The 24,634-nt window shown below is 38.6% G+C and overlaps 1 protein-coding gene across 7 annotated transcripts in view; it reads left to right on the top strand.

The window, feature by feature from the left end:
* Positions 1 to 24,634, top strand: part of LOC139714384 (transcriptional enhancer factor TEF-1-like) — a 74,405-nt gene that overhangs the window by 46,115 nt on the left and 3,656 nt on the right. Inside the window, exons 4-12 of one of the 7 annotated variants that reach the window (XM_071626094.1) lie at positions 7,964 to 8,026; positions 10,490 to 10,657; positions 15,471 to 15,511; positions 16,320 to 16,503; positions 20,216 to 20,278; positions 21,583 to 21,690; positions 22,157 to 22,215; positions 23,093 to 23,174; positions 23,723 to 23,875. In XM_071626094.1, the coding sequence (XP_071482195.1) occupies positions 7,964 to 8,026; positions 10,490 to 10,657; positions 15,471 to 15,511; positions 16,320 to 16,503; positions 20,216 to 20,278; positions 21,583 to 21,690; positions 22,157 to 22,215; positions 23,093 to 23,174; positions 23,723 to 23,875 (921 nt within the window). Of the gene's footprint in view, positions 1 to 7,134; positions 7,198 to 7,963; positions 8,027 to 10,489; positions 10,658 to 15,467; positions 15,512 to 16,316; positions 16,504 to 20,215; positions 20,279 to 21,582; positions 21,691 to 22,156; positions 22,216 to 23,092; positions 23,175 to 23,722; positions 23,876 to 24,634 lie in introns of all 7 variants that reach the window. The other 6 variants (XM_071626095.1, XM_071626090.1, XM_071626093.1 and 3 more) reach the window with 6 other exon arrangements.

Genomic DNA, 24,634 nt, shown 5'->3' with positions numbered 1-24,634 from the left:
AGACTTGTTGCATAAAGTCTTCTTTACAATTCTGTTTGTTCTACACACTCAATTTTCAACCTCATATATTACACTATGTGGGGCTTTTAGAACTTATAAGCAGACATTTAGTCTGTTGAGCATGGTTACTTGTTAGTCTGTGTTTTGATTTTATCATTGTGTAGTTCCACATTGTCATGATTTCCTGAAGTTAAAATAAAGATATTGGGGGGGGGGGGGGCACAAGTTCGCATCTGTGGGCATTGCTTCATAATTATCACAGAACACACTCAAATGCCCTTTGCTGCAGTATAACAAAATCTCGTTTCCTGTCAAAAACCTTTTACATTGTATTTAGCAGTAACATGTAGCAGAAATTACTCCCAATTACACCGTGATCTATCTTTGAATCATCAACACTGTAGCTGGCAGACCTCTTTTTATCACCTCAAACAATCACACCAAACAATCACACAAATATAGATGTTAATCAATACAGAATCTTCTTCTATGTACTGAACATGAATACGTAGGAGATGTGAATCCACCATCTTTTCTTTCATCATCGCTTGCTCCAACCCCCCCTCCCCCCCATTCTCTGTGGTTCTCATCAATTCAAGATTCTCTTTGAAATTCTTTTCAGAATTTTACTTAAATTTTTCCCTCATCATGATACTACCTTCAGAACAAGTAGTTGTCTAGTGACTGTATAATTCTATCTCACTCTACTGTTTTCTCAGTAGAGCTTCCTTTGTGTGGCTAGTGACAGACTATGTCTTGCCGTCATGAAAATATAATTATTTACTCATGCAAATGAGGTTAATGAGTGGGCACTTACTGGTTTATGGTAGAATATCCCACATTTAAACACTCCTTATTTCTGCAAAATTGAATCAGCATATGGTGTGTGGAGTGAAAAAAAAAAGGATGAGATTGAAAAGCATGTATATGCTAGTTTGATGATTTACTGGTACCATCAAATTCGTCACAGTCAGTTTGGAATGATGAAAAGAAGAGGCCTTTTGCTTCTCTTGGCATTTTCTATCTCTTTGCTTAAAAAAAAAAACAGGAAAGAGATATTGTTGTTGTCATTGACTGACTAGTAGAATCAAATTCATACTGTTACCAGGTAGTAAGAATCTAAATACATCCTTTCCGTGTGTTTGAAGAGCTAGAATATAGTCCCGTCAAATGAATACCCCCATTTTTTTTTTCTTCCTTCGATACATGTCTGTCCAAACATGTGGGACTTGAGTTTACTGGGAACGTTCCTGGGCGAGGTGGAAACGAGGGAGACCCAACAATGTGGGCATGCCGCCCTGAAATGTTTCATTTGATGCTACGTGGTAACTCAGATATGAGGGAGGCAGGGGGAGAATTTACTGATGTTGCCATGGGAACGTCATGCCCACATGCGCAATATGCTTCATCTGAATAACTCCCTTCTCACACACTTGACTCTGATACTCCACCAATCGGGAACAGGAAGTCATTCGGATCCCCCCCCCCCCCAAAAAAAAAAAAAAAAAATCAACAGAAAACCCCAAATGAAGCAAAATAGTTAAAAGAGAAGACAAATGCCCATTGCCATGACAACTACAAACCGAAGTTCTTGGCTCCGCTGCATTTATATTATTTTCCCCCACCCCAAGATTTCAAATGAAAAGAACCTGACAATATTAGAAGCGTTTCGTGTCCATTGTGTATGCAGAGCTCAGCAATGTTTGTGTAGGGTCAAATTTTATTAAAAACCGAGTGATATGAAGAACCAAACGTCACAATCAAAGCGAGCCATGCTCTCTGTGACATTTACAGTGTCAGCATTAAAAAAAAGAAGAAGAAGAAGAAGAAGAAGAGGATGAAAAAAAAAAGGTTTATTTCAATGTCGCTCAAGATGCCATCCAAATCACTAGCAACAGCAGCCACAAATACGTTAGCACCACTGATAATCTGGGAGTGCATTGTGGTAGACACCAACGGTGTTTTAACTGATGTAGTGTCGTCATCATGATGATGCAAGTATATGGCACATCTTCCCTGCATTCTATTTGCATGGTATCCTCACTTTCAAATTGCGGGATTATGATGACAGGTAACAGGCCACTGCAGGCATTGCTTGGTTATTGTTTTCCTTCCATTATTTTGCGTTGTGAAGATTACGACAATTTTGATGATCTTAACCCAAGATACCGTTTTCTTCTCATCTAATCAGGCATTGCTGTTATTGTTTTGCTTGTAAAAAGTCCAATCACATGTTGATGATAACAGCTTATCATGTCATTGAGTGTCAACCGCACAAAACAAAAACAAAGAGAGAAATTATGTTAATCAACAAATGATTTGCAGAATACTGTCATATGAGGCAGAGTCAAATATAGATACATCCTAAGAAAATTTAATAAATCTTAACCCGATGAGAAAACGCCAAACAATCACTCTTCTTGAATACTATTCCATGCCACGTGTTTTCCACTTTGTTTAAACTTCCTTCCTTGTTTATGTCTTCAAAGCTACAGTAGTTGTCATCAGATGCTCATATTAACTCCATAATCCATCCCTTAACATGGCTAACAAGTGTCTTACCAAATCACTTCTCATCTCACTTGCATCTTTTGGTTACATCCCCATCATCATCATTGTCGTCATCTCAAATTTATTGGATACAAGAGTGATATTGCCGAGTAGGAATTCATTCTGCCCCTCAGTCCAGGGGAAAATGAAGATTAAGTACAACAAAAGATGAGCCGAAATTGCGTGAATTTCCTGCCGGGTGATTTCCCCGGACAGATGATGTATTTGCATTGCTGACAGACAATGTGTGCCTGTTGATTTGCATGCAATATTGGTGTGGCAATTTGTGAAAGGGTTTTGTTTGGCGAGGGTTTAATCTCTGATCATGCAAACATACAGTTTAAAGTTGTCTTAAAAATATGACAAGTGCATATAGAGGATAGGACCCTTGTAATGAAATGTGAAATTCATGTATGTTTGATGTGCCAAAATCATATGAATCTTCATGCCATGTACATGGTAAGAGGATGGGGGAAAAGAGTAAAAGCTGTATTAAGTGTGGAATTTATTAGGTGATTGTGTATTGATTGTATCCAATAAATACTACTGAAATCATGCTATAGAAGCTCTGATGTAAGTAGTTGTGAGTAATAAAAAGTCATACTTTAACACACTGTATTCTGTCTTTGAGATTAAAGGAAAATAGCATCATGACAGACTAAAAACCATATCAGTAGTATTTTCTCTCTGTCTGTATGTGTGTGTACAAGACACAGACATACAAACAGAATACATATACAATATGTACATACATACATACTGTTCATACATACATACAGGTATAGCCATATACACATATATGGCATCCATTGTGACATGAATATGTGACATTAGAATGACGAGGGGTTATATTGACATTCATTATTGGGTAATGACTGGACTACTCTTTGATCAATTTTGATTGCAACATATTGTTTTGATTCTTGTGATAGCACTTTGAATGTTTTATTGGTGGTTTGTCATAGTAACCAGTGCTGCTGTACCTGTGTGTGTGTGTGTGTGTATTATATGTATGTATAGACATATGATTTGTTTGATAAATTCACATATTATGAACATGAGTTGCAAACAGGCAACTGTGTTTGATGTGTGTATTATCATCACTATTGACAATGACCAAATAATGAAGAAATCTTCATTTTAGTTTATCTCTCTTCTCTTCAATGTTGGATGTGTGATTGATGTCATGGCTGTGTGAAAAAGCAATTATCATGTCGTTCAGTTATGAACTGCCTGGCTTTGCTTTTTTTTAAAAGTTAGCAATACAGGATTAATGTCTTTCACTTCCAGTTGATAACACCAATTGACTCTTTTTTGTCTTAATGACATAAACTTTGGTCAAAATGTGGACTGTTAACATATCACTGAATTCACATATGTTGAATACATTCATGAATTATGATATTTGATATTGAGTTTTTACCACTCAAAAAGAAATGCAATAGTCATTAAAGAAGACAGGGAGAATAGTTTGAAGTTATGAGTAAATTGTGAACTTGATTGAAATAAAAACAAATGCTCAATGGGATTAGTACGGGGCAATCAAACTTGAATCTTGTTATGCTATATTGTTGTTTTTGTCTTTGTGACTTGCTCTTGTAATTTTGTCAAGTATGTGTAAATTGCATCTTGTTTTCAGTTTGTGTTTATTTCTTTGATTTGCTTTTGTGCACACTTTGGGTCTAATGGTTTGGCAACCTTTGCATGTGCTTGGATGTTCTTTTTGTTCTTTCACAATTTTATTTTGCACTTGACACCGTTATCATTGTAAGCATTCCCGCCTGGCACCAGCAGCTCGGGTTGGTGCCACGACCCAGGTCATGAGGAATCATGTTTGGAGTGTTGCACATTTGAGTTCACTAGTACACAGTTTATTTTTGGATGTTTTTTTGTTTTTATATGTTGTCTTTATATTTTGGTTAATGGCTTATTTGTGTTGTAGAATTGGTAGTTGTTGCACGTCTGCCTGATCTATATTTTTCCCACATTTGTTAGTTAGTTGTTCGTACTTCTTGTGGCATGTGATTAGTCTGTTGTTTTTCTGAATTCATGATTTTGTCAGGTGGTTGTTATATTTCTTTTTTTTTTATCACTCACACAAATCCAACTGCAGCCGCACAAGTTTTTAAAGGGTTTGATTTGTGGTGATAGGGTGTGCTTGTCCAGCTATGTATTTTTGTTGTTCTTACAGAAACTGCATTTTATCATTTTTTTTTTCTTTTTTTACTGTGATAAATTTTCTTCAAAACTCACTGGTGTTGAGATTTAAAGGCAAATACAAATGCTTTGTTAGGAGGATGGAGGGTTAGAGGGTATATATCTGGCGGGAGAGCAAACTTGCTTTCTATTTGGCCAGTAATTATGGTAAATAGACTATGGGAAGAAATACAAAAAGTCTTTCAATCATTTGGATCACAAAGGAATGAGAAGTACTTTGTTTGTTCACATTCATTCTACTTGTAACAAACAAAAAGAGAATCAAATGTGACCTTTGTGACATTTATTTGATACAATATTCATCTACTTGAAAAAGTAATGACACAATGAAATCTAAATGCATTACTTAGTTTGTCTACTAGATGTGATTACAGAGCATTCACAAATTGCAGTCTGCTAGCTCCTGTAGCTATCAATGTATGTATGTATCATGTATGCTGCAGCCAATAATAACTCTCAACGATTCATTATTTCATCACAACTTTTCATCTTTATGATAATGGACATTTCATCCACATAATTCCTTTGCCAAATTTTGCTTGTTTGTGCTACATCTCTACTTAGACAGCTTAAATGCATCATGTATTTTAATAAGTTGTTTATGATAGGAGGAAGTCCTTATTAGGCAGTGCAGTAACAACATGGGGGGGGGGGTGTTACTGCTGAGATTGTTTGGTATATAACACCTTTTTTTCAGCTGTTTTAGGGAGATGGATGTACAAAGTATGTCAGATACATGTATATCTTGTGAGTTGTGTATAGACATATATGTGATCAGATTATTTGATAGGGAGGAAGTATATATTGAACAATTCATTTCTTGTGATGGTGCCGATTTAAATATCGAATACCTGTGTTTAGATGTATATCAAGATCACAATTTTAAACCGATACAAGTCAGAAATATATATAGTGTAGTAATACTGCTAATTTGCAACTAGTTCAGTTTACAGTTAGGCAATGCTAATAGCAATAGACACATGAACATTCAAAACATGTAAAACATGTAGCTAATTTTTGATAGTTTTTAATGATTGTCCCTATTGTCAAAAAAAAAGAAGAAAATGTGTATTTTTGAGCAAGTAACTGGAGTGACTGTACGAAATACAATGATAATGCCCAAAATATTCATCTTCTACCCAGCTCTCATAGATTAAAGGCATAATTTACCATTTGCAGATGAAACAAAAACCCAGCAATAGTGCTTTGAAATAGTGCTAAAATGTTAGTTAGGAATAGAAACAACCACTGTAAAAATTTGAATCAGTAAAATCAATGTTAAGTAAATATTGTTAAATGTACAAAATGTGAACAATTATTGTAATAAAAATGTTCCCAGACTAAACCGTCTACGGTTACGGTTTATTAAGAAAAATATCTCCTTATATTTTAGGCTTTATTGCGAAAATTTTATATCGTAGGATGTTTTGTGATACAACTGACCTACACATATGCGTCAAAAGTGATATCTTGAACATTTTTTAAATCACTGCTCCCAAAGGTAAATGGACATTTAATGCTATTTCATTTTTACCATGTATTTTGATTTTGTCCTACTTCTTAAAACAAGTAAAAGTAAATTCCTGTTCAATGAAACATTTGTGCTTTAATGGTACAATGGGACGGGTCATCAGTTATTAGTCAGAAATGCTGTGAGATACATGACATCAAATTTCTTGAAAACTCAACACTATAAAGAGTGTATAATCTTTAATAGTTCTTTGCTCATTATAACTTAACCTTACATACACAAACAGAGCTGCCTAGTAGTGAATTTTCACCATACCTATTTGTTTTTTCATAACTCAAGCTAAAATGTTATTTTGAGTTTAAACAAAATAAATCTTAATAGAGCATGCTAAAAATGTTCAGTTTCCCCATTTTAAAACTAAAACATTTTTGTTAAGATTTGCTAAGATTAGTAGCCTTGCCAAACCACTGCCCTGTTTTATGAAGAGTTAAAATTGATTATAAAGTTGATTTCTATCATAAGTCTATGGCAGCCTGTGTGTTATGGAAATTTAAAATCAATGATATCTTTTGATAAAACAGGGCCTAGTGGATTTTGTTTGGTGTTATGTTGTATCACTAGGGAAAAACAAAATCTGTCAGTTTAGAATGCTTACCCCTTGCATTTGTACTACTACTAATATCGTCTGTATGAGGTTATGTCCTAAAGTAAGAGAGAAAATGCACATTATTCATACACCGTGAAGTGGAAATTTCTCATCTTGCTTGTTTGTTTTCTGGGAGTGGACCTCTGGGAGGGATCTTAGTGTATGCAATGGATATTGAGCGCAGAAGAAATGTGGAACAAAATGTGCAAACCTCCAAACATCTCCCCCCCCCTCATTACCTCCCTCACAGGTGTCAAGTCATATTCAGGTGTTGGCGCGAAGAAAAGCGAGAGAACTCCAAGCACTATGTAAGGTACGCCACCCAAGGGCTCCCCCAGTTGTGAGCCGGAGATAGTCTGTGCAGTGTGCAGAAGGAATCGGGGAGAGCTCCATGGCTAGTATTCACTCAAAATGAGTGCCGTCCAAATTCTCCTCCCCGAGCAGAGCAAATATTCATACAAAAATTATTTCTTGCACATTAGTCTTTTAAAAGGGCATTCAATATGCTGCTTGAAGATTGGAGTTCACAAGTATTCTCTAGATGCATTGACTCAAATGCAACCTTGTGTTTTTGAGGAATACCTCATCCTTCAAATTGATAGGAGACATAGTCCTTGAGGGTGTTTGCAGCAATTATGGAGCACACCTACATCAAGCTGTGTTCTTGTTGGTGCATACACAGTAAACCTGTGCTCAGTGGCTGTTACTGTGATGTAGCACAATGATGATCCAATCAGTGACAAGATAGATGTCCAGGATAATACTTTTGTTTCTTTTTATGATGATGAACTACCCACACAAGGAAATAATTTGATCAACACAACCAAATCAGAATAAAGAGATGATTTTGTTCTAAGCAAAAAGAAAAACCAGAGAGGTGTAATGCCGGTTATCACGTTTCATAAAATAACTTAATTGGAGAAGGGGTCTCTAATCCCATGGGAGATACTTCCTTCCTAGCTCTGCACAGACTTATCTCTGGCTTGAACCACTGGAGACCTATGTCTGTTTTATGCATGTTTAAAGACTTTTTTTTTCCAACTCTATTTTGTACATTGCTTGTTCTTCACCCGAGTCAGGTCTCCAGCCATATCCAAGTGCTTGCAAAGCGAACAGCAAGAGAAATTCAGAAACAGTTCAAGGTAAATGGCAAACAAGTAAGTACTAGTTTGGCAGCGGCTGCAGCCCAGCCGATCAACCCATGACAAAGGAGTGATGGCCCCCTCTGTCACAAACGTTACCTCCCTCTATCGACAGGGGCAGGTTAGACGAGTTCACGTATTCAAACAGCAGTAGTGCAAATCTTACAGTTAGGCTAGGATAGTTCAAATACATAAGCTTTTATTCTTCATTTCATTTGGGTGTCAAATTGAATTATGGATCCCTCATATCTTTCTTGACCGTTCTTCCAGAGATTCTAGTGTACCTCTAAATAAACTTCGATAGGATGTTCAAACTAGAGAATTACTGACTGATCCCCCATTGTCACTGCTCAATGTGAACAAGATTGAAGCAGACAATATTGACCAGATTCTCTTCTAATAGTGACTTTTGCCCAACTTGAAGATACTTGAGTCTCATGGAAAATGGGTCCACCCTTCCCACCCTTCCACCTGCTAGAACATCAAAAGTTTAGCAAAGGAAGAAAACAGTGCTTACAGGAAATGCACCTTGACTTGATGCAATGATATGTAGCATCGTGTTTACCTCCCCAGCTAGAATGACTTAAGCTGCTCCCTTGACAGGTTGTTATAAAAGTTTAAAACCACAAGTAACTGACATAAAAAGAAATGAAAATAAAAAGAAACAGACATCGGCATTAAGATGCCACTTATTTTGATGGTTTTGTCCAACTTAGTTGATTTTTTACATCAACATTGTTAATTGTTATGGGTACCAAAGGAATGTCTGGATCATAGTGTTATGGGGTGCATATGTCCATGGATTTCTAGTCAAGAATTCCCTAATGTTAGGCAAAACAAGCATGATGTTCTGTTTTCAATTCCAGAATGTCTGGACTTTTATTCCAGTCTTGACTAACACCACTGAGCCGAGCTCACAAAATAATAAGAAGAAATTATAAAAGAAATGAATATGAAAAGTCAAGCTAGAGTGCTTCATGGATGGTAGTGAAACAAAATCTGTGACATACAACTGTATGACCATTATGTGAAAGGTTCAGCTATGTACTTGCACTCTCATAGAACAATATTTAATTCATTTTCTACCATGACTTATCTCCATCTTGGTTAACCAAAATCAAAGAGACTTTAGTACCACAGGGCAAATGAACATCCAGTTCTCCACATTAGTGGTGGCCCGATGGCCCAGGGCCACTAAAAAGGGATGTTGGGCCACCAAATTTCTGAAAAGATTACCTTTTGGTAGCACGATTGGGCAGCTAAAATTCAAAATGAAATTTTATGTTTCCTTTTATTTCGGTCCACTACATTTCTTGTTCAGGCCACCAAAATTTTGAATTCAAAGCTTTTCCTGGCCCAAATGGACCACCAGAGAAAAATGCTAGCGTCGAGCCCTGACGGTATCAGTCAAATGCATGTCCATATGATTTTTAGTGCAAGCTTACAATATGTGTGTGAACCCTGTGAAAGACTAAGTTCGAGGTGAATAAATCTTCAACTGTATATTCAACTTTACTGACAAAATCAAGGGGGAAAGGGGTTTTAATGAATATTTGTTCTGAGCCACTATATATTTCTGTCAATCACGGAGTGGAAAGTAAATGAAATAGCATCCATTTGTGCATTTTAGAATGGCCTTATGAGACAGTGTTTACATAGGCCTAATGTACATGCACACGCGTCTGGATGTAATACAATTCCCCATCCTTTATTATTACCTCTGACTACAATGTCTTTATCTTCTTTTTAGATATGTCTGATATGCAGTATTCTTGTGGATGTACAGCATCATAATATGTGAAATGAAATAAAAAATCTAAAGCACAACACAAATGAACAGATAAAACTTCCATATTCACATATGGAACTAATCGTTTAAAGAGATGGTGTAGTTTTGGTTGAGATGGGATTCAACTTTAACTTTTTGTGAGATAATTGTGAAACCACCTATGAAATATTAAAGAGCATGCAATTCTAAGAGAAATTCAAAGTTTATTTGATGAAGATTGGTTTTGAAATGGCTGAGATATCAAAAAAACAAAGTAAAACAGAGTGGACATAAGGACCTCTTTGTTTTTGGATATCTCAGCCTTTTCAAAAACCAATTTGCATCAAATGAACTTTGAATTCCTCTCAGAATTGTATGCTCTTTCATATTTCATATTAACCCATTGAGGACGGGCTGATTTTGCTACAACACGCATTTTCCATAGACACTTGCTTGAGTATACTTGTGACTCGTCCTAAACTGGTTAAGAGGTTTCTCCTTTATCTCATGACAAAATTGGAAACTTGGAAGCTCCCTCTCAAACAAAACTATATCATCGCTTTAAGGGAAAGGAAACAAACCACTGTTTATGTTTTTGTACTGCCTGCCTGCCTGCTGGTACCCACATTTTTGTCAAATATGTGCATATTCTGCTTGTATCTTTCCCTCAACCCCCCAAATATCACCCACTGCAGCAAGATCAGGCAACCAAGGACAAAGCGTTGCAGAGCATGGCTGCCATGTCTTCAGCGCAGATAGTCTCAGCCACAGCCCTCCAGAACAAAGTGCCGGCACTAGGGCTGGCTGGTCTGGGGATGCCGGCAGGTGTGGCTCCGTTACGACCGCCCTACCCGGGAACACCGGTAGGTTGTTATCCTCATATGCACCATTGCTAACAGGTTGTCTGGACGAAGGCATTATTTGGTCATCTCATGCAAGCCTGTGTGGTCTTGGGAAATTTTTTTCTTGTTTCTTAAGATAAAGTATAAATAATTCTCAAATGTTAATATCCTATTGTTGACTTAGAAGTCATATTGGCTATACCGCTTAATCATGCTTCTTCCTAATTTTCTGTTGAAATGATGGGTAGGAAATACAAACAGTTTGACACTTTAATCAGAGTTTATCAGATACCATCTCATATTCATATATGGATAAAGCTTGAGAATTCACATGCTCAATTGCGAAGGCCTATCTACACTTTTTTAAAGATCTACGTCAGTGTGAGATAACCTCTGTACATGTGACCTAACTTTGCAAAACCAAACTGTCACTTTGAATATTCGAACCAAAAAAGAGTATATCTGGCTTAGAAGAGAAGCTACAATGACAGCTATTATTTGTCCCATTACACTATGACTTTGTGGTCACATTAAAGCAGTATTTAAGGATTGCCTAGGGGTAAATGTCTGGAGCTCCTTTCACAAAGTGGTTTGCAGTTTTGATAAGGCTGCAATGATTGCAGTCATTATGGAGGCAGCCTGGAAACATCCAATCAGTCGCCAGTTTTTAAGATCCTTACCCCAGCAACTGCAATTATATTACAACACCTGTACAATAATTGCAAACCACTTCATATGAAACTGGCCCTAGCTCTGTCCTCGTGACTCCGTCTCTCTTCTCTCCAACTAACCCCCACCCCCCCCCCCCCCCCCAATAAAAATGCTTGGGTACCGTGCATATTTCCAGGGGTCAATGCACCATCCCTCACACTCCAAGTCAGAGAGAAGCATCCTACCTGTTTCCAGGGATTTGCACCCCTGCTCAAACCGGAAGACAGAAAAAGAAGGGAGAAAGAAACATGTCATGCTCTATTTCAGTGAATCTGGTCTTTATCAGCGCTAGTATTCCCAAAGCTGTCTGGTGCAGTCCTAGCTTTGATGCCAACAAATCAATGAAGTCCCCTCTTTTTCTTCTCCTTCATCTTTTTCTTCTTCTGCATTTTTTTTTCATTTGCAATTTACCTCCTGTTTTCCCTCTCTTTTATGTTCTGTACAAGTTTGGTTAAGAATAGGTTTTGTAGTATCTCTTGAAGTGAGAGTTAAAGGAGATACTAAAAGGCTAGATGCAGTGAGATTCTTTCAGGAACAGATTCTATGGTGTGTTTAATGGTGACACTCATAGCATACATTTTTAGCACTTGGCCCTATTCTTCTTTTCCCTTTTCCGCAAGTTTTTGGAAATATGCTCCAGTGCGTATGTGGTTGTGTAATGATACCGATGGTTCTTTTCTGCTTTGGAAAATTTGTGGGCTGTGTGTAGACAGGCAGTACTTTCTTTTTCATTTCCTGTTGAGCGATGGATGTTCATAGGGTACTTTGATGCACTGAATGATGTTTTGTATTCCTTGGTTACTCTGTGAGGGAGTGATGTCTTTAAGGGGGAAAAAACATGCATTGCAAGCAATATTAACTGCTCTGTTGTCATATAAGCCTGGAGAATAGAGAATAACTGGTCCCATCCTTCAATCCAAACATTCTAATTGATGTAGAATACAAGTCACAACTACATCAGAATTGCTGTCCCTTTCTTCCGTCTCCCACTCTCTGACCACAATTGATATGGATACTTCATTTCTGTATGATAGTCGGTATAATTTCATGAAGGTCTCCAGTCCATGTTGACCATGCATGTCTTTAATATCTCCATCAGTTTCCTTGTTCCTTCCTCGTGAACACAAGGCGTGTGGCAATGCATACCTTGAGAGGGGTGAAGTATCAAGTATCTGTCAGAGAATTGGACTCCGTGGTCTCCAGGTGCTGCGCGAGGGGGGCAAGTGTCGGGAGGGCTCCCCATGGGCGCCAAATGGCCGTTGGGTGCTACCCAAGGCTCGCCAGGATTAGGCGACCAGACGAATTGCCGAGGGGGCCCTCACGATGCGATTCCCAGAGCAGGCCCCAGGAGGACGGCCGTTGGCGTGAGTCAGACAGGCTGCCATCATCACGACAGTCGCTGCGACTTCTCTCTCTCTCCCCTCTCTCTCTCTCCTCTTCAGTGACCTTGAATATGGCCTCAAGATAGATTAAGTCTTTGATGGTGATGTCACGGCAGAGCCTCCACAAGTTGCCTGCATGTTGGCTCTATGGGTAGTGAAAGGCTTAAATGACAGCTTCTCCTAGAACCCAGATTCTTCCGCAGTGTTTGTGGGCAAAGAAAAAAAAAATAACAACAACAACAAATCGGTGCTGTCTACAGGTGTCACACGCAGGTGGACACATCCATTTTCAAATTGGTGACATTCCAAGTTTTAAGGTGATCACCAATAGATTTGTGCATCCAGACATGGAAATGGCCTTCGTATTACGCACCTCACATCCCCAGACGGCTCTCTCAGTCTATTACAAAAAGAAATCCAGTTGTCCTGCGCCCCGTGTAGACTCCAGTTTCCTCTTCCTAATGTTCGCACATGCACCCACTTCTTCCTCCTTCTCTCTCTGTCTCTCTCTCTGTCTCTATATCTCTCAATCTCTATCTCTGTCTCTTGTCTACCTAGATTATCATTTAGTTTTCATTTCCGTTCACCTGTATCTCTGTAGCCCCGAAAAATCATCCCCATATCTTTTTATCTGTCTGTATGTTGTTGTTTTTTTTAATCATTCTTCTCTGTCTCTCCAACTCACCTTCTTCTCTCCCCCCCCCCCCCCCCCCCCCCCCATCGACTCATTCTCATTCTTCACCTCTGATTGTTTGGCCGAGGATATGTTTCCTTTGTCTGAGATCTGATGGTTAATTCAGAATATTGCCCTCAAAAGTTGCTGGGTTCAAGTATTCTGTCTGCCCATCTGACGGGGCAGTCTCGTTCCTTCTGAGTTTGAAAGAGATACAAGTGCCCCCCAAGTGCACAAACACTCTTAGACAGGGACAACTGAAAAATCATCCGTCGGTCTCTTGAATCATCTTTGGTGTCTGATGTACAATTTCCTTCTTCCTTCATCCATCTAGTGCTCAAGAACTTTGAAGTATACTCCTAAGAAATAAAGCTTACTCTTTGTTCTTCCATGCAGGAGATTTTTTTTTTTATTATGTTCTTTTGGCTGTCTTTTCTCAGTGAGACTCTCCACTTTATTTACATTTGGATATTTTACCACAGACTTATTACCTTCTTTATGTGCACATCTCTGACATTTTACTGCATGAAATATTTGCACTTTGGACATATTGGGTGATGGCATTTTTTGCCTCTGAAATTACATGCGGCGTTTTGACGGACAGCCCTAGAATTACAGGCCAGTTAGGTGATCTGGAGTGCCGTATTCTGGGCTCTGTATCAGTGACAGCTTTTGTTGAGGGAAAGACTGTGAGCTGGTGTAACTCAGAGACTATAACCATGCATTGATGAACATGATGATCACTTTCACGTTTCCTGTTTCCTCCACATGTGGGTCCCCATTGCATAAAATGTTGGTGACTTTTACAGTTAGTGGTAACCCTGCAATCAAATGGTAACTACCGTAGCAACACTATTCTATAGTCAATCAAAGCCAAGAAATCCCCAGTAGTTAACATCGATTGGAGAATTACCTTTAATTGTTAAGTAACCATAGTTTTATGCATTGGGTGCCCTCGAGTGCCCCACCTGAAGCATTGTACCCACGTGCCCATACCTGGGGCTTTATCACATATCAGGACCTCCTTCCACACAGGGAGTCACGATTGTTAATCATAATAATTGACACCTTTAAAAACTTGGGAACAACTCAAATGCCTGAAGCTGATTCTTCGTTGCACAGCAGTGGTCGTGGTAATTGCTGCTGTCATAGGTTGCTATTTCTTCCTTCATGATTTTTATCTTCCCCTTCAATGAAAAGGGATCGATGGTGATATTAACATTAGGGCTAGTCAATAGCTCCTGAAATAGACATGACCTACTTACTGTATATATTGCGTACAGTGTATTTAAATTTTCTTTATCATTGTGAATTTTGCGAGTCTGGAGCTATTTGTTATTTTTAGAACACACGAAAATGTTGACTCTGATCCCGTCATAAGTGCAATGTGCCGGTGTATATTTCTTCCATCATTACTGTATTCCGTGGTCGCAAATTTAACCGCATGCGAAGTTGTTGGGAAGTGCCCCGATTGGCAGACAGGGGAAAATTAGACTCGCTAAATATATTGGGTATACAGTAATCATTGGCCATCCCACTTAAAGTCTGCTGCCTCTGCAGTTGTGCCTCGAGATTCAGTCCTCCTCTCTACGATAAATGTGAATTTCATTGTGTCATCTTTGTCAATAGCAGAAAGGAATGAGCTGGCTTCATTTAACCAAAGTTGTTTGCGTAGAGCACTCTGCTACACAGGAACTAAATAGAGACCCTCTTAATTAAACAGAAATTACCCATATATTTAGCCTGCATTATCTCTGTAGATTTAGTTGGATGCACACCACTTTGCTAATTTGATTTAATTGCAAACAGCTCCACAGGGATTTAGAGATATGTTGATTACTCGTAAAATTGGATGCATGGTACATGTTTTTTCAATAAGCAGCAGGGCACATACATGGTTGTTGTTAACTTGGGGTCAATGTACTCTGGGGAATCGCCACAGACCATGACGCCAATTGCCACGGCATCATTTCTGACTGGCGATAGTGTGTTTGCAATCACACATGTACACTGCATTATTAAAAAAGGATATCTTTGTGTGTGTTTCTGTCTTGCCTCTGTACAGCAGTTATGGCAGCCGGGATTATCGCAAGCCGGGCCATCTCAGGAGTAAGTATCTGGGATAACATCGGGGAAATTCAGGGAAACGTACAAGATATGGTCAGTCTAGGGGAAGCTGCATTCTAATGTCTTTTTGTTAATCACATTTATGGTACTTTAGCAATGATTGACAGGTGATGTCACTGGCAGAATCTTGGTTTGGAAGGTTTTCATGTGGGCATATCCAAGTAATCTAAAGAAAAATAGTAGGAATATAGAATGTGTGGCTTGTGTTTTGACATTGTTTGGCCACATAAGTGATGATCAAGGGTATTATGAATCAGTACAAGTCAACATACATTTGTATTGCATGGTTCCTTTAAAGATGGTGTCATGCAGGTGTAGCTATGCTACATACAAGTATACCCACAGTTAGATGAAGTTAATATACCTGTAGTCCCCATTTATTGACTGTTGCTTAGAGACATCTGTGCCAATTGATACACACAAAGCACAATAAGGGTTAATGAAGTTTACATTGCAGATATAGATCCGTAACCTCAGGCATACATGCATCCTCGTTCTCTCCCCTTTTCTTATCCTAATTCACACAAAATGAAACCTGAGAGATGCAAACATGTATGAAACAAAATCTTTGGATGAGTCAGTGTTTCAGGAATGACTAAGTGTGCAAGAATTTTCTGGTTTCCACACCAAGGCCTGGCTGCCTTTTTGAGAGGCTGCAATCAGCCACTAAATGTTAATGAGCAAAAAAATATATATATATCAGTGGAGTCGGGTTTGGGAGAATTAAGTCAATGACTGACTTATGTCACTAAGGGGAATCCCCCCATTTTTTCTTTGATGGCCTCAGCAGCATCAAGCCTTTCACATCGGTCGGACAACCCTACCCTCCCATCGCTACCACGGTGAGTGAGTACGCGTCGGGAATGACCCCGCAGAACGTGCCGCCGGCGTGGGAAGGCAGGTCCATCGGCATGCGGAGGTTACGACTCGTCGAATTCCAGGCGTTCATTGAACGGACACGGGATCCCGAGAGCGTGAGTTTGTATAAGAGAGATGCACTGCATTTTCATGGTCTTCAAGGGTACTGAAATTTTGATCTTTTGACAAGATATTCGTTAATGAGCAGCCAAATTTGTACACTGACGATCACTGCATATTAGAATGAAACCCTATCATATGTAAGATATATCTTTTAATCAGTGAAAAGATCTGAACAATCCTCTTTATCATTTAAGATCAGCAACACACCTGATTATTCATGAGATAATTGTTAACCTTCAAGTCTTCACAGAAACATCTTGAAATTCTCAAAGAACATTGTATTTTCCTAAACATTTAAACTACATGTATATAATGTAGTCCAATGTCCAGCAAAGATGACTTGTGAAATGTTATGATTCATTTTTTTTCTCACTCTTAAATGTATGAAATTTCATTAGCTGTAAATGTCGTACAGAGTTTAAAAAAAATCATTGATATGTCTGAGTAACTTGTTTGTTAATCCCTCTAAATTTGAGCATATAGTAAGTTAGCAATCCCTCTCAGATTTAATAAAGTGCCTCAGAACAACAGGAAGGCCATGGTGACACAATTGGGATTAGGGATTAGGAAATCTCTATTCATTTGCATTCATTTTCTGGACATCTGTGCCAATTGACAAATCAAACAGAGAATGGATTAATGACATCCTTATTTACTTGCAATATCATTGCCCAAGATCAATGGCCTAGAACCAAGACCTAACTGAAATTAGAATCCTTGCAATATGAACTAGAGAAGCACTCTGAGAGCGCAGACCTCCGCCAAGCATGCAAATCATTTTCAACACTGATCTTGTTCTTCCATAGAGATATCAGTGATTTCCACCCATACGCCCTTATAGCATTGTGTGCTGAAAGTTGCCTGATTTCCCAATATAGAAGCCTTTGTTACGTCATAAACCCTCAGCTGCACGGCGCGCCTCACCCCAGCAGAAACTAGAGCACGCACTTTAGTGCGCGCAGGGAAACCTCAAATACGCGCAGCCTGAACTCCTAAGTTCATTGACCCTTCCTGCCAAAATATCAAAAATCCTTCATAAATTCCCCAAAAGTTCTTGGATCACTACCAAAAGTTAATCGTATGTTACTTGTGTCATTCTCAACCTTTCCTGCAAGTTTCATCCCAATCCGTTAACTACTTTTTGAGTTATTTTGCACACAGACAAACTAACAAACTAATGAACACACACACAAACCAGCGGTAACGAAAACATAACCTCCTCCCTTGGCGGAGGTAACAAGAGGTTTTTATAGTGACAGCAAGAAGTTTCAAATTGAATACCAAATTTTCTCAGCTTTGCTGCTTTGTCATAATTACAACGAAGTCTTTGAATGACAAGTTGTTTTTTTACCCTGAACAAAAAACAAACAAACAAACAAACAACCTGAGTCATAGTATAGTTGTAAGATATGTGAGAGTTAATAGGAACATCATGATCGACACTTCGCAAAAAGTTTTTATCTTTTTTTAAATCCATTCTGTCATTACAAAAAATTTTCTGAGGATTTGAATGGAATTTTAAATGGATGCCTCAAAAAATCTAGGTCATCAACCATTCTCATTAAGTAACTGCTAGTTAAGCATGCTTGCTGTTCAGTATTTTACCATTACCTAAAGTTTTTTTTGGGGAAGAAAAAAAATCACAAATCTCAAGGTCCCTACTTGTCTTGTCATCTTCGCGTCTGTCGCTTTTGTGTGTGTGTGTTTGATCCACACGTTGGAGTAACCCTTGATATAAAACATTTTCAAGTGTATATGATGACTTCTTCTTTTTTTCACTAGGGGGAAGAATGTGGTTTGTTCGTCTTTTGAATACTCATCCAAATATGAGCACGCGAGAAAAATTTGGAATATGCTTCTGTAAGTGGGAGCTTGTAAACACTTAGCATCCTGGAATGTAAGTGACCCGTGCAGATCGCATCTCTCAATAATGGCAAGCCAGGGATGGGCCCCAGGGATGGGCCCCAAGGTTGAGAGGCATTTATGTATGGGAGAGAAACATCTTATTTTCCATGCTCTTTATCGGAACGGGTCAAGAAAGATGAGATGTTCTACATTGCAAACTAATTTATGGAGAATTTTCTTAGAAGCTAAAGTATTTACTCTCTTTTTTTTTGCATGTTATCAGGAGATTCTGAGTTTACCAAAAAAAAAAAAAAAAGAACAAACAAAAAACGAGAGATGAGATGTACTACATTGCAAACTTATGAAGAATTTTCTTATAGAGGAAAAAGTATTTACTTTTTTGCACTTTATCAGGAGATTCTGAGCCTGCCAAACAAACAAGCAAAACAAAACAAAACAAAACAAAGTTACAATAAAATGATTCAGTTGAGGCAATCTCCAGATTTTGGCATGTTTATTGAAAGAAACATGAACCAAGGAGGTTCGAGAGATGGAGTTACAACTGACTATAATTATTCAATCAGCTGTCAGTTTACTATTGATAGATGAAAGAATTCCACAAGTGCATTTGTGCCTTTGATGTTCGATGATTGAAGCCGCTATCTTTCTGAGCAATCTGAAGATTCATTTTTAATGCTAACATAATATCGGGTATATGCTGCTCGTTTATATGTTAAATGCAATGAAATTTCACCTAATGATAAAGCATATAAAACAAAAGTCAATTCCGTTCGAAAATATGTGCAAAAGTGTAAATCTAAGCTGTATTTTGTGAAAGTGTTTGAAATTTTACCCTCAAGGAAAGGCGGTTTTATCACTTTTCTCCTTATTTCCGCTAAATGAAACTAATATGGTATCATCTTCAAGTATAGTTCTTTATAAATTAATATGTCAGATTAGCGTACAGTCGAGTAATTTTGATATCTATTTCAGCAATATTTGAGCAATTTCTATTCGCGCACCCCCGTGCCTTTACCATAGTCTACCGCCCATCGTTTGTAAGTAGGAATTGCGAAAAGTAATTACCATCACAAAGACATATCTTCCTTGGAAAGTGGCTGGTGATTATGCAATGAGACACACGTCAATTGTCTTCGCATCTGAGCAGCAGATCCAGTTTGACACATACTTCAAATATTTTTGAGTGGCGGCTTCGAGCATGGGATCAAAGCGAATAAGACTGTTGTGACTCCATTTCTCAAACCTCCTTGCATGAACTAATACAGCCCACTTGGGCAGGGAAGTTTTGTTTCTTAATTGTGAATGTGGTTATACCTTCTTTGAGTGAATGTGTGTGTTTTTCACCTCTTCAAGGTAAACAATGCCTGAGATGAAACAGGCATATTTCAGTATGGCTCGTACTGTCCTTCAGAGTTTGAATTTACACAATCGATTGCTCTTGTGGCATTCATACCAATACTCCTCTTTTCGTCCAACAAATGTTGTTTTTTTCCCTTTGGACAGGGCAATGATATGTTTTCACAATCATTGAATATAATCTGAATGCTGATTGGATAAGAATTCTACTGTTCTGAATCAAGAAATTTTGGCTGTCCGTACATATCTTTAAAGTGTGATGAATGTACATTAGCTGAATTGCCCTGGAGAATGGAGCAGAAATAAGAACGATCTTATGCATAATAGGCCATATGTGTATAAAGTATGAAGCATTCTTTTAGAGTAATTCACTTGATACAAAAATCTGGTGAGCCTTCTTGGAAATTTTCTCCTCAGGAAACCACTCAACTATTATTCTCTGTTTTTTGTCTTCCACTCTGTCCCTGCCCTTCCCCACTCCAGTACAACAAGCACTTCTTTGTTCACCTTGGTCCAAATGTCAGCTTCTACGATCCACTTCTGGAGGTAAGGAGGAAATACTTTTCACATATTTCTGACTCTTGAGCAAAAACAATTAGTTTGAGACAATACTAAAAAAAAAGCTGTCTCTTTTTTACGTTGAAAACAAGGAGAGATAGACGTTAAGTTTTGCAACACCCGTGTAGATTGAAACTATGGATGTGTTAGACAAGTTCTCAAATTAAAGATACTTTTTATGAGTGTACTTGTGAAATACATCACGTTACGACGATATGCATTGGAATATGTGATGAAATCCTTGTGCTGCAGCTGCCTAAGTCTCATTTTCATTTCAAGAACCCTGGTATGCCAAAATCAAGAATGTCAAGCCCCAGAGAAGCTAGTTATTATCATATCATCATAAAGATAGCATGCAAGTCAGCGTATCACTGGTAGCACTGAAGTGTACACCTCGTGGTATTCTCTCCATTGCATTCTCTGAGCAAGCCATGTTTTTTATTTTCACCTGTAAATCAAATACACATGATATACAAATATTTATGAGTTAAACAGGCAGGCTCAGTAAAGGAGATGAATAACCTCTTGACCTTCATGTAGCCAAGTACTAAAAAATGTAATTTCAAAGAGAGAGAGAGAGAAAAAAAAAAACCAAACATGCAATTGCTTATTCTTTATCTTGGTATACTGCAACTTATGTAAAAGGGACAGTTATTTGAGATGAGAAACTTCTGCTAAATACTTATTTTCAATGCAAGTTTTGTCAGCTACCTAATGTTTCTTTATTATTAAGGTCTAAGGCTGCGTTCGAGCGCTCTAAAGCGAACCAAAGCGAACTGGACCAAAGCGTATCGTACCGAACTGTGCCAGATTTGAAGCGTTCGAGCGCTCTGTTGAGAAAGTGTACTTCACAAGTTATTTTTAGAGAAGGTCACACATTTTTGTAGCAAGACTGTCACCCACCTAGTGCTTGAACTACTTGCAGCTGTCCTGAACAAAGAGAATGATGTCTTTGCATTGTGATGTATGCGCATGATACGCGCATGCTTTACAGTGAACTTTTGGTACGCTTTTGGAGCACATCGGGAAGTGGTCCACTTTTGGCTCGGTACAGTACAGTACGGTACACTTTAGGAGCGTTCGAGCACTCCTCTGGCGCGGGTACGGTACGGTACAGTTCGCTTTAGGAGAGCGCTCGAACGCACCCATGCCAAAGAAAAAAAAAAAAAGAGAATAACAGATCCAATAAGATTTATATGATATACCTGTGTGATGAGTCCACCTTTTCTGTCCTCTGTTGATCCAACGCCCCACTGCTCACGCATTCACCTGCTTTGTTCGCCGATGTACAGGCCGTAGATGTCAGACAAATCTACGACAAGTTTCCCGAGAAGAAGGGCGGCCTCAAGGACCTCTACGAGAAAGGACCGTCAGAGGCCTTCTTCCTCGTCAAATTCTGGGTGAGTGAAAACCCGATGGCTTGCCAACTCCACTTCTGTGACACTCAAGTCTCCAAAGATATTTCAAGAGCATTGTTACGTGATGAATAATGATAGGTTGAATTCTTACAGGTTCTTTAGAAAATAGCATGATGTCTCATTATTTTCATTAAAAAAACCTAGATATGAAAAAAAATGATGTAATATATTTGTGACAAGTTAAATAACAGGGTTGACCTGATGTGAATATGTCAACGCTTGGGAGAATATGGGAATATATAAGAAGTACTCAAAATTATGATTCTGCATGAATAATCCTTCTCACCGGTTTGATTCAGCCTATCTCACATAAAATGCTTCTCTCTTCTCTTTTTTTAATCTCCCTCTTGTGAAATGTGCAATTTTGTACACCATCCAAACTGTGCATGAACCGTAACAAAGACCACTGTGAAAATGAGGCTGTGCCATTTTATGCGTGTATTTGTAGGCGGACCTCAACACCAACATGTCTGATGAAACAGATGTCTTCTATGGAGTGACCAGCCAGTGAGTATAGTCTTTATTTGCCTTTGAAATGTAATGTTATAAAGCTGCTAGACAACATTGAGAGCAGTTATGTAGTTTAATCAAATCATCACAAATCATTTTTTTCATAGCTGTTTGGTAGCAGACATAGATAGTCAGCTGCAAAGTCCATTTTAGCGAGTTTAGTGCAAATTGAATTAATGAGCTGTTGCTGCTTTCATGAAAGCATGCGTTAGATTCAGATGTGATACAACAATGACAGAAGTTTACTGTAAGATCTTGGGGAGTTTGGCCGACAACGCAATCCCGTACTAGTCTCTGTTCAGTAACATGTGACATACATATTTTAACCCACAGAGAAATTAAGACTGTATTATGATTTGGCTTTGCAAAATTCACTGCAGATTTGTGGAATTTCATACCAAGAAACATTGACAGATGGACGTAGTGTAACTATGAAACTTTTGAGAAGTATGAATGAAGAATGACTGGTTACATTTGCTGTTTGATGCTGATCTAGTTTCTTAAGTTTAATTGCCCTTTATTGTAAAAGTGGATATTTTTGCGTGAGTAATTTTTTGCACTCGGCTAGGTGAGATAAATTTTGTGTGTTTTTAATGCTGTGGAATTAAGACATTAATTACTGGAACAAGCAAAAATGTGTGTGCTCTTATTTTAATGCTAGTTTCTGGTTATGCGAAATTTGCAAAAATTTCCACTTTTACAGTACCTGGTACAATTTGCTACCCTGCACACATATGGATTGTGAGTTGTGTGCTTCAAGTGTGGGAGTATTATTATTACTCAGCTGTGATAGTCTTTTGTATGACTGTGTGTGCGTTTGTGTCACATTAAACAGTAACTAAATGACATGTTTGATACCTGTCTTTTATTGCAGCTACGAGAGTGATGAGAAGATGACCATCACGTGTTCAACCAAAGTCTGTTCATTTGGCAAACAGGTGGTGGAAAAGGTTGAGGTGAGTTTTCGATGACTACTAATCTGCCATGGAGTCATGGTGAAATAGAGGAAAAAGATGGGGGGGGGGGGGTGTGGTGGGATGGTGGTGAAAATCAAATAGTAGCATATTTTTGCGTAGCATACAATCAAACCTCACTGATAACATCCATTATCATGCTTACCAGGTATTTGCTCAAACAGGACGTTTGATATCACAATGTCATATTGTAACAATTAAGAAGACAATGTTGGGGTGAAAATGTGTTACCGTGATAAACCGTGGCATGGCCCAGATGGGCTTTGAACCTCGAGCCCATCTCGACTGCCATGCAGACACATGGCCGACTGAGGCACCTTGCCGCCCCAGTGCACCATCGTAACACACCATATGACTGCACTGAAAATGTCAACATCCCAAGGGACTTGAATTGCCTTTGGTAGTGAGCGAGTACAGAGGAGTGATGCGTACGATTTTAAATGTCAAGTTCTACCAACAATAGCAAGTCGCTTCCTTGCAATCAATCAACCCCCTTGTGTCTCCCCGCTCGTCTCCCCCTCAAAAATCAGACGGAGTACGGGCGCTATGAGAATGGCCACTGGATCTACGAGATTGCCAGGTCGCCCATGTGTGAGTACATGATCAACTTCATCCACAAGCTGAAACACCTCCCCGAGAAGTACATGATGAACAGCGTGTTGGAGAACTTCACTATACTTCAGGTTAGTCCACACAAAAGACTACAACAGACAACTGGCAACAGACTTATACCCATGTTTTGATCTTAAGACCATTTGTGACCCTGCATCACAAAACCAACAAAAAGTCGCCAGACATGGGATTTTTAGTTAAGGGGAGATTCTGAAAGAGCAGACTCTTAAGCTTTACAATGATGTATAGCTCACTTGAAGTGGACTCTCCTAACCTATCTAAATATTGGAAAGAAAGAACACACTCTGGAAAAGTGTGAACCGAGAATAAAGGCTGTGAAGTACAGGGTCTATCTGTCTATTCAAACGCTTAATCTTTACCAAACCATGCTAGCTGTGCGATGAATGAGACAAAAAACAGGGCCTTAACCACTGGAGCAACAACAATGAAGGGATTATCAGATCAAGTTGAAATTGAGCATGCTCTATTATTTAAACACATTCTGTACATGATTATTGCCAACTTTCAAAGCAGTAGCATTATCCCTTCAAAAGTTATCAGACTTGAAAGTCAAGAGTGTGCAAAGGATTATCAAGAAATGAAAAGGGGCCTGTAAGACATACCTGATCTCACTACTTTACAAAAAAGGGTTGTAGAAAAACTGCTGAAAATGCACTTTCCCAATCATTTTATGATCCCAAACTTAAGAATAATGTAGAAGAAGAATGTTAGCTGTTTCAGATAATATGAAAAACTTAATACCTTTGTTGAGTCCTCACTTAAAATCAAGGGGTGCGACCTTTTGTTTGTTTTGTGGTGCATGGTCACAT

Source organism: Diadema antillarum, unplaced genomic scaffold (assembly GCF_040938485.1).
Source record: "Diadema antillarum isolate AM-2024a unplaced genomic scaffold, OU_Dant_1.0 seq00002261_RagTag, whole genome shotgun sequence".
In the NCBI taxonomy this organism is placed as follows: Eukaryota; Metazoa; Echinodermata; class Echinoidea; order Diadematoida; family Diadematidae; genus Diadema; species Diadema antillarum.
The sequence above is the reverse complement of the archived record's forward strand: the minus strand, read 5'-3'. Positions and strand labels throughout refer to the sequence as shown.